The sequence below is a fragment of the Anneissia japonica genome, unplaced genomic scaffold (genome assembly GCF_011630105.1).
Source record: "Anneissia japonica isolate Jap-2015-1 unplaced genomic scaffold, ASM1163010v1 scaffold287600_len331809_cov165, whole genome shotgun sequence".
NCBI classification, from domain to species: domain Eukaryota; kingdom Metazoa; phylum Echinodermata; class Crinoidea; order Comatulida; family Comatulidae; genus Anneissia; species Anneissia japonica.
In genome coordinates this window covers 244,424-255,853 of record NW_022703713.1, presented here as the reverse complement: position 1 = coordinate 255,853, position 11,430 = coordinate 244,424, and the positions used below count along the sequence as shown (strand labels likewise).

At 31.7% G+C, this 11,430-nt stretch overlaps 1 protein-coding gene across 2 annotated transcripts in view; it reads left to right on the top strand.

The window, feature by feature from the left end:
- Positions 1 to 10,738, top strand: part of LOC117104509 (alkaline ceramidase 2-like) — a 16,124-nt gene extending 5,386 nt beyond the window's left edge. Inside the window, exons 1-5 of one of the 2 annotated variants that reach the window (XM_033245365.1) lie at positions 1,807 to 1,976; positions 2,367 to 2,478; positions 5,014 to 5,270; positions 6,059 to 6,196; positions 7,501 to 10,738. In XM_033245365.1, the coding sequence (XP_033101256.1) occupies positions 1,951 to 1,976; positions 2,367 to 2,478; positions 5,014 to 5,270; positions 6,059 to 6,196; positions 7,501 to 7,816 (849 nt within the window). In that variant the 5' untranslated portion in view covers positions 1,807 to 1,950 and the 3' untranslated portion in view covers positions 7,817 to 10,738. Of the gene's footprint in view, positions 1 to 1,806; positions 1,977 to 2,366; positions 2,479 to 5,013; positions 5,271 to 6,058; positions 6,197 to 7,500 lie in introns of those variants that run through there. The other variant, XM_033245366.1, reaches the window with a different exon arrangement.
- Positions 10,739 to 11,430: the final 692 nt, after the last annotated feature.

Below are 11,430 nucleotides of genomic sequence, written 5' to 3'. Positions count from 1 at the left end.
ACAACAAGCGTCGCCTAAATGTAATAATTAGCACGCTGAAATAGGCTAGTAAATAAGTTTAACTGGGTTCGTAAATAATATTGGCCTCAAAATATTGTGGCTGAGACATGGGCCGATTAAACGTAGAAATAGGAAACCTGGAAATAAAACGCTGAATAGTAATACTCGAGTGTCGCCACATGCGGACGTTGGTACGTGTAGGTTAGTCTACAAACGTCGCCTAAAGTAATTGGTTTTACCCGGCAGAACGAAGAAGGAAACTCCGCTTTTCAGTCGTCTTTAGGCCCTTGTTTTTTGACAAACAATGACCTTTCAGAGGTCAAATTGCTGTCAAGAATATGAATTGGCTGCTGCGCAGCAATTATATGTTAACTTTTTGTAGGCTAGCCATACCGAATTCACTGACTGGGCTATGCTAAGCCTATATTAGCGTCTAGGCTAGACCCTAATAACTGGCCTACAGTACCTTATTCGGAAAGGATTATTATTATTATTATTATTATTATTATTATTATTATTATGAATTTATAAAGCGCTTTTCCAAAAGGATCAAAGCGCTGTACATATCAAAGTTCAAAATAAATATTTATATATATACAGAAATCTTAAAACTACCGTTAAATGATACAAAACTACTTACTAGGAAACAGATACGTTTTAAGTTGTTTTTTAAAGATTTTAACACTGGGAGCCTGGCAGATCTCATAAGGAGTGCTATTCCATAGCCTTGGTCCAATAACAGAAAACGCACTATCACCAAATGAGGTCTTGGTGATAGGTACTGTCAGGCGCAAATTATCTTTAGATGATCTAAGACTGATACGACCTGGTTCATATTTACTGATAATATCTTGAAGATACGTTGGGGCATTATTATTGAAAGTGTTGTACACATGCAGTAAAATTTTGAAATGTATTCTCTGTTGGACCGGTAACCAATGCAGTTCTCGCAGCAATGGCGAAGTACTAGTACTAGTATCCACACCAATAGAAATAGAAATGTTCCACAAACCGATCTTTCCGGAAATGGCCAGCATGATTGGCATGTCACAAATATGGTATTTGGGCCTTTCGAAGTTGGCAAGATAGTGGCTAGTGAAAGGGATTGAGGACCAGTAAAAATATTAATTTACTGATCCAATTGGCTAGTTAAAAAAAACCTTAAGGGAAACCCCTGCACTTCCAATACAAATGTAGGCCCTACTGATTTCTAAATTAGTGGTTCAGTTACAAATAAAAGTAGATATACTGTAAAATCAACAGATACTATTTTAACTTTATGATAAAAATTAAAAATGGAATTACAACAAGCACAATTATTGATTTTTATGTTTTTAGTTTATTCCAAAATTCGTAGAATTTTAATCATTTTTGAGTTTACAAACTCTGATGAAGTCTATGCGTATACAAACTTAGACTTGAAAACGCAACAGAGAACCAAAATAACATTTGTCATGTTATTGTTATTGTTTAATTTGTATTTTTAAAAAAAATCAATTCTAAGCATTGTTCATTGATATTTTTGTTAGTATTTTCTGTATTTTCATTTTGCTAATTGTACTAAATAACAACTATAAATCATTAATACTGTACTGTCAGCCTGACATGTTTTTATAACAAGATTTGAAGCCAGTATGGAATATTGCCGAGTGAACCGTGTCATCATTTGACAGTGACAGTGTGGTGATTGAAGGTCATAGCTTTGTTCTAGCTGTGTCAAATTTAACCATCAAACGTCACATATTGATAACTGTGCAAGAACAATTAGCTGCTCCTCAAATAATCATTATTGAAATTGAGTTGTATTGTTATGGTCCATATGAAACTCAAGGGTATTCACACCACTGCAGCTTACGATTCATGCACCCTTCATCTGTGCACTTGTTTTCATTTGGTGATCAAGATAGTACTTTGAAAATCATTTTCAAATCCACTTAATTGGAAAATATAATGTTTATTTATCATCTCATAAAAGTGTAAGTACTGGGTTTAAAATAGTGTAGATTAGAGTTTTATTTCTGGCTTTTGGATCAGTGCGTACGTACGGTACTTGTGTGAATGGGTCAAAGATATATGTAAACGTGTGTGTGTATTTGTAACTGTATTATGTGGAGAATTAAGTAGTAAACAAAATACAGGGGAAAATATGTATGGAATATAGTGTTGAGAAGGTAGGAACTTTAAAAGATTCACCCAATGGTACACACAATAATAATACTGTAATAAATAATTTTCTTTGCACAATTTCGGGAATTTTTCTTGATCTATGCAACCGTTATATTTCCAACTCTCACAATTGTTTATTATTTAAAAAAATTTTTATGTGTTATTTAATATGTTTTGTTCAAAATTTTTTTTTTGTACAGATTCTCAATTGAACAACGTATAATGGAGTCGGTGAAGCGTGGAAGCTCAACAATTGACTGGTGCGAAAGCAATTATAGCATTTTACCTGGAATTGCAGAATTCTATAATACAGTAAGTTTCGATCATAATTATAATATGTTAATACCTATGTCATGTTTCCTCATCTGATATTATACATGTTTAATGCCTCGTACAGTATTGCAAAATAACTTCGATATTTTGACTTGTTTTCTTAATAGTACAATGTTAAATTGACAATATTATGAAATGTACATGTTATGCTAATATCCTTATAAAAGTGTGACCCTCACGATCAATATACTTATTGTATGTCAGTGTTTCAAGATTTCCATTTGCACCAGTACTACTAATACTGTTATTTGTTTTTATTTCCAGCACATAAATTGTAAAACAACATAAATCACTGTATATTTGACTCTTTAATTTAAATAATAAGCAAAACAAACATTTTTTTTTGTATATTAAAAAAACATAATTGTTTCCGTAATATTTTGTACATTAATATTAGTATCTCAATAACTATTGTACTTCTGAATACTGAAACTAAATTGCTTTATTTGTCCATCATAAAATAACAGAAATTCTTCTGGCAAGACTGGCAAATATAATTAATAAATGGTAATAATTAAAAATTATATGTAAAATGTTAATCTATTACATTTGCACGCATCCACAAAATATATAATATAAAACAGAAGATATATGATTTCAAAAATAGCGAATGTTTCAAGGTATTATGTAGTCTATAAACATCACGTCACATCAGATCCGACAGCATTTTTTAATATAAATTTGTAGTTATTGACTACTGTCTATTTCATTTTATTTTTTATTACCTGTATTTATTGATTACTATGTACAGTAGTGTAACATTTATCTTTAGAGGTTATTTTTTTTAAGTACAGTATGTTTTCAGACATCTGAATTTTAAAATCATCCATGGTTTGTAACTTTATCTGGCAACCTGATTCAAAGACCAAAAGCTTAATATAAATATAGCCATCTATCTAAATTTTTCAGTGACTTATTTTGGCATGAGAGCTCACATTTTGTCTCATTTCTCCCAGCTGGGCACCTCTATGATCATTGATGCATCGCATCCGACAAGATTATTGAATTAAAGGAAAGAGAAAACTTCTTGCAATCAATATTTTGTTTTATTTATGTTACAATTATTAACACAAGATTGCAGAGGCGGATTCTAGGTGGAAGAGGTGCAGTCAGCCTCGGTTTCCCTTTCATGAAAATGCATGATGCCTCTGAGAGGTCAATCATCCCCGTTTCCCATCCATGGTCATAATGAATTAAAGCTTACATACCGGTAAACCTATAATGTATGCAGTGTGCTGTGTAGAAATGTTTGTATTTTTGAATTATAATTTATATTTTAACCACTGTAGCAAATATTCATGGAAAAATTAATGTCGTCTTAAGAAAAAAAAAAGATTTTGACTGAACAATGGTTTATAAAAAATTAATGTCAACTTATATCCTGCATTATATATTCCTTGGCTGCAAACAGAACAACTTTCAATACAATCTAGTAGTCGTATTTTTTTGGCCTCTACAGTAGTTTTATTCTTTCCACATCAACAATATCTGTATTTTGTAGCATTGCTAATTTGAATGTGTCAAAGATAAACTGTATGTGGCATTTTCACTGCATGTGTCATTAAAAGGGGTAAAAATTTCAATATAGATTTCTATAAACATTTCTGTCATATTTGCAGTTCCAGTATCTGATGTTAATTTCATCCTTTATATTCACATTGTTACTCACTTTATATTACAAATAGGAAAAACCTAATTATTTCTTATTGCTACATGGTAGTACTAAGGCAGTGAAATACGGGAATACCATTTTAGAGTTTTTACCATACTGTATGTGGTACAGATTGAGTGGAGGAAATGAGTGCAGTAACTGACGTTACATAGACGCACAAAAACAAATTCTGGTATCTCATGTCTGAGAGACAGACAAACTTGAGTTGTATGCCATGGAATTACTGCATTAGTATACTAGAAGTATGATTACAATATATTAAATTTTTGGAAGATATTAACATTTTTATAATGGCCAGTTGGTAACTGACGTTACGCTTATTGCAATTGTTAGATTATGTAGGAAACAAATCTATGCTTAATTTGAGCCACAAGTCTCGAACTGTCATGCATTATTTAGTCCATGACTGCCAGATGGTTTTAATGTTATCAAAGAAAACATCTTTCAGTACAAATCCATTCAAAGAAAACATCTTTCAGTACAAATACAGCAATCTTGGCCTTTTCAGTTCAATGCTATATTCCTTCCATATCAACTAATTGGTTTGTAGCCTTCTAAATTTTGTGTCAAATATTTGTTTGTTTATCTACCACTCAATATTTTGTTTCCTCTAGCATTAGAAAAGAATATGTTGTAGACATTTCTCAAAAGATTTCAAGCTGAAGGCTCTAACCTTATTATGAATGATTAACGTAATGTAATATTTATTTTCTGTCGTTATTTCTGTTAGGGTTGGGGGGGGGGGCGGGGGTGGAGAAAAACACCCAGCAACTACTACTCCACTCTCTACATAAAAAGCCAAGCCAATTAGTTAACTTTGTTTGTATTTTTATTTTTTGCAGGTTAGCAATGTCTTCTTTTTTCTGTTTCCACCGTTACTATGGTACTTGTATCGTCAGTATTCTCGCCAAGTGAACAACAGCATCAACATCATGTGGCTGCTATTTGTGGCAGTTGGGGTGTCGTCCGTTTATTTTCATGCAACACTGAGTTTAGTAGGCCAGCTACTTGACGAACTTAGCATAATATGGGTTGTAATGTGTGGTGTTGCTATGTGGTATCCAAGGAGATTTTATCCGAAACTTCTAAAAGGGAATAGGTGAGTCATACCTGTACAGCTACACAAAAAGATATTTGATTGTTAAAAATGTTACGATCTAATATAATTGTAATGCAATTTTAGAATTTTAAGAATCAAAATACTGATGTCACTCTTCAAATAAGCAAATTTTATAGCACTGTGTATTTTATTTTTCATCTTTCAAAGACAGATCTTCAGCTTCTTAAAGATACTGTACACATCTCCCTCTAATTAAAGACCCCTCCAATGAAAGACCACCTCCTGTTAAAGACCACCTTTCAGCAGCACCAAATGGATGCCTATCTGTATATCTTTTTAATAAAAAAAAGAATTGGAAACTCTGCTCCTAAAAGTGATCTTCAGTTGGAAGGAGAATATTATACTTTTTGAATAAGATTTTATTATTTTAAACCAGAAATTAGACTAAAAATGGGAAAACAGATGTTTAAATAATACTGTACCATTCATTAAATTTCTGCCTGCAAATGTTTAAATTATCCTAAGATTTTTTTTAGATGTCTTTAAATTAAATCATTGAAAACATTTTTTTTTTTAATCTGTGACATATTAAAGATAGCTAACAATATTTGGCTCTTTGTAATTAATACAATTCAAAGCTTGATAGTAATTTTTAAGGTTTTTTTTTCATGAATTTAAAAAAAATACTGTTTTGACTTTTGTTTAATGATTATTTTTTACACAATTGAGTTAGCTCTGTAATAATCAAATACATTTGAATAAACCTGCTTTAAATTGTTATTATTTTTAAAAAATTCAAAATATGTATTTTGTCTTTAAATTTTTAGGAGGAAGTTCAAGTTAATGGTCTTTATTTTCACAATGACAAGCAACGTAATGGCTTGTATTAAGCCAGCGTTGAACTCATTCTTCATGATGCCTTTTGTTTTTCCGTGCATTGTAGTACTCTATCTTGAGATGAAAAGGTTGGTCAATGTATTAATTTATTCATATTCCAAGTTGATGATTATTTTATGATAATAATAATATGTGCCAAGTCGGACTTAAGGGGAATATCTTTTGTTTTATTTTCCACTTAACATCGTTTTTTTCTCCATTGTAAGTTCCTCTTAAGGTAGGCTTTAGTAACATGATAATAATAATAATAATATAAATAAATAATAATAATAATAATAATAATTATAGTAATTATAATAATAATTACTGTATGATTGTATTAATAATAATATCATTGTTAGTTTTGAAAATTAGCACATATGATGCCAAAGAAGTACATATTTCAAAATGTATCTGTTTTCAGCAACTTGGCAAATATATTCTGTCCATCTAGAGACTGTTTATAATTTGCATTTTATCAGTTATAGATTACAAGTGAAATAAATTACAATTTATAAACTATACTACGACTAATATTTTGGTTTAAGCATTTGCATTATAATTTTTTACTTTAATAATATATCGTTCAGGAAGAATTAATCACCGTTTAGTAAATAATTTTTTTTTTAATATGCTGTTGCGACTTTAAATGTTTGTTCAGTAATAAATGATATGGTTTCCTTAATGTATTGCTCTTCTTATATGTATTTTGTATCTAAACTTGATTTTTCTTTTACACATTAATATTTTTAAACCTTTAATTGGTTATAATAATTTCATATTTTAATATTCTGTGCTGTGATTTTAAATTTTTGCCAGTTTTCAAATGCATTTTCTTCTTTTTGTTGGACAATAAATTATTTCAGTATTCAGTATTTATTCAATAAATTTATAAAGAAATATATTAGAAATTCAGTCCCAGTGGCAGAATAAGGATAGCGGGGGTCCTCCCTCCCTTTTGGAAAGTTAAAAAAAAAAAAGAAGAAAGAAAGAAAAAGAAAAAATTGATCGCCCAAAATGCCTCAGAGGTTATTTTCGGTCATCTAGAACACAACAATTTCGCGGTAGGTAGAGTTATCTCAATCGGTCCCACTTTCGGCCCCCACTCTCGGACATCTCCACCCCTGTGTCCTGCCCATGTTCATTCCTCACTCGACAGTTTATTTAAAAGGTAAAACCAAGGTTAATTACATATCTAATAGAACTCTACATTATCTGATAATAAATAAATATTTATGTCTATATTATTATTACCTATATCAGAATTAAAGTGTGTTATCTATTTATATTTGTCTTTCAGTGTTTGTTTTTTACTTACTTTTGCAACAATAAAAAGAATTTCATGGAAATACATTGTTTAATTAAAATCAAGTAATCTGAATTGTCTTCGCAGAATTAATTGTTTGAGGATCAAGCGTCTAGGGGTCAGCTGTGCAAGTCTTTGGATCATTGCTATTGCATGCTGGGTAAATGATAAAGTATTCTGTGAGATGTGGCAGTCACTGTCGTTTCCATACCTACACTGTTTCTGGCATCTGCTAGTTTTTATATCGGCATACACATCTGTTGTTCTCTTCTCGTATTTCGATGCAATGAACGAGTGTCCAGAGATGGGACCCGTACTTAAGTATTGGCCTAAAGACTCATGGGAATATGTTGGTATCCCATATGTTACGCTTAGGTGTGCTGGTTTGAAACCAAAAGATTAGAAACTCAGGGAGAGTGTGTGCTTTTTTTTAGTGCTAAGATGTCTGTGCAATCCTATTTATGTTAAAAAGATAAATAAAAACATGACATTAAACTCATTTATGCAACTCTTATTCAAATACTTTAGATTATTTAAATTATTAAGATAATTTTAGAGCTAAATTACACACTGGTTGTGTTTATTCCTGGGTAACTAATTTGTTAATTAGTTTCTTGGTTTCATTTGTAATCTAATGCAATGTCCTAAATTGTTCCTAATATTTTTAGTAATTAGTATTAAATATGTATTTATGTCACTATATATTCAAAATATCTAGTGTTAATAAAATAATATATTGTATGACAATGATTGATTGATTTATTAATATTATTTAATTATTTTAATAACAACACACAGTCGTATTACTACTGCCATAACGCCTGATGAATAAACAGCATAAGAAGTGTCGTCAATGTTTATTATTATTTTTACTACTGCTAGATAATAATGCCTTTCTTAGCTTCAACTGTGCATGTCTACTGTATGTCGAAAGTCAGTACTATTAGACAAACAATTTGTAAGAGGTTTGCCATCCCAAAATAAGCATGAGTGACCAAAAAAATAAAAATTGATGGGTCATTTGCTGGAATCGACTTTACTATTGCCAGAGTTATGAGTAAAAATATTGCGGCTTAAAGTATACAACACTGCCACATTTTTATGCTAATTACTCAGTTAACAAATAGCGGCAATAAACTAGTTTTGGAATGGCAAGTCTCTGTAATTGTAATAACTATCATGCGTGTAATACGGGTATGGTGAGTGTAAACTGATTTAATATTTGTATGCTTTTATTATTCAACAGTTATTGAAGATGTGTTATTAAGTGTTCTAATATACATAACAGAAAATCAACAACTGGTAATAATGATGATTGATAAAGCGTTAGATAGTATGAACATTATATTAACGTCACTTGGACTTTGACATTGTCATGCGGTGTTGAAACTACCAGAGGTCTTAAGCTCTGTCCAGACTATCAAATTTTATTTGACAACGTGCAACATGCCTAAATATGGTCATGATGACATCACATCATGACCATATATAGGCACATCATGACTATATTTGGGCATACAACAGTTTCTTGTCAAATAGAATTTGATAATCTGTACAGGACTTCCTTGTTCTTAACAGAAATTGTTTGATTTGTTAACTCACTTTGGGCTCAAAATGTTTGTATTTGTATTTTAGATGAATATAAACCTACTTGTACATAATTGTATGCAGATTTTAAAATGTAAAGGTTGTATAGAATATTAGTCTATTATAAGTGAGTTTGAAACAAATTAATGATGAAAGCGATGCAATTACTAGTGATTCAGTATAGGGATAGAAAAGGATGGAATGACAAGAGGGTATTATTTAACACATTAAGGTTACAGTTGTGCAATATAAATAATACCCTCTTGGCCTTTCATTCAAAGTACAGGGAAGAAGTTTGCATGATGTTGTAATGTAATAGGAAATATTAAGATATAACAAAGTTGTTGTGTAACACATGTTTATACATGGTTCACCTTTATAGTACAATTTACTAATTCTACTACATGTACTATACATGTGTTATATAGTATGTTTTACCTTTTCATTAGTGTATTGCCCAACCAAAGTTCATTGTTGAAAGTTGTTTTACCTCTGCAAATTAGAATTGTAAATAGAAAAAATTAACCAAATTGTGGACTAAATTTTACCCAACGTTATTCTAATGTTACAAAATTGAATACTGAATGTTAGATTGGATTTGACCAAATATCAATAGTCTTTCTCTATGGTGGACACATCTTTTAGCTTGGAATGAATATGGAGTCAAATTTAAAAGTGTGCTCGAAAAGTGTCAGTTATAGAAAAAAGCTACATTTAATGATGATGAGCCCACGTGCCACATTGGGTCAAAGGGGGATCAATGATTTTTTTTTTGCATGGAGGGTGGTGGGGGGAGTGTAAGTGACAATAGGAGTCAACCAAATGGTCTGAAGGGGTGAGTCCAAGTGACAGGTTGAGGTTGTTTCTTTACTTATTTAGGGGTCCAGGGGTCCTGTTCCCCATGGAAACTTCAGGTTTTTGCTGTCAAATTATCTAAAATTTGGTCAGGGATTTTTTTTTCTGCTGATGCCAGAAGGCAAGGGCCCCTTTCACCGCCACCTGGATCAGCTACTTTACCCCTATGATGATTTGGTAATCATAAGTAAGTAACAATCCCTTACCCCCTCCCTCCCCACTTCTCATTGTGCCAGATCTTTACCATATTTGGAATTTCAGTGCATGGTACTGGTTGGCCTATTACTGTTGGTGGTTTTGGGGTTAATGTTTTTTTTTTTAGTGAACTTTGTTTGAACTTGTTATGCTAGACAGAATGCTTTTTGGCAGGAAATAATTGCTTATGTCATGCAGACAAGTGTGGTATATTTGATCCCTTTAATGAGAGTAGAATGTAGGTGGAAACTTATACAAGTAGGGTAGGATCTCCTCAAAATGAGGATTACATTAAGGTGTTTTAGTGTTACCTGTTATGCAGACACAAAGGTGTCACATTAGTTATGGTGCTTAGCCTCTTTTTGGCATTGATTTTTTTCCAAAGAGTTTTCTGCTATTCTCCGTAAAGTTATAGTATAAATATATGTGGTATTCCAAAAGAAAGCAATATACTTTTTTATCGCATCTAAAAAAATACCATGGATATTGTTCCAACATGTGGTGTAGTGCATTAAGATATTAAGACTGAAGTTTATGGTTAGGGTCAAACCAGCTTCACCAATCAACGCCTCAGAATTGTGTAAAATTCTCGGAACGATATCACCCTGGTAAAAGTACCGAGCTTGTAGTAGAGCTGAAAACTGTGATACTTACATCACAACTTAAGCCTTTTCCAGATTATCAAATTTTATTGAATAAAAAAAAAAAATTTGTCTCAGAAAATTTTGTAGTGTGAACAAAGGTTAATGCAAAACGAACTGTAGCTGTTATGTTAGAATCTCAGGTTCGTGTTAGATTTTAAATCTGCATTTTAATTGAAATTTATCTTAAATACTGTAATATACATTATCAAATGTGTGCTGCAACTTTAATTGAATTTCTGAAAGCTTTATTTATGAGTGGCGCTTATTTCAAATAGTGTTTGAGTGGTGTTCCCATGTACCATATTTAAATTCAGTTGGTGCTGTGTATTGTACTAATATCTCTTCTTAAAATGTATAATATTTAGTGAATGAGAAATCTGTTTGTGCTTTAAGTGCCAGAGCACATTTGGTGTAGTGTTTTGCTTTTTTGTGAAAGAGGCGCTTATTGGATCATTTACCCTAAAGAAAGAACATAATACTTGAATTTGTATTAAGTATAATTTCAGTGGCTTTTTAAAATTATTGGTGGGTTTTAGTGACAATAGCAGTTTTAACAATTATTTGGTGTCCTAGCCAGCGGGTTGTAATAATAGCTAATATTTTAGAGCTCATCATGCCAAGAAGGCTGGCCCTGTGCTCTTCGCTTTATTACCTAGAATCAAACCCCTAAACTCTTGGTCTTTTAACAGTTACATCATCGGGACATCGAGCAACTCTGGGGCGCCATCAAGTGGGC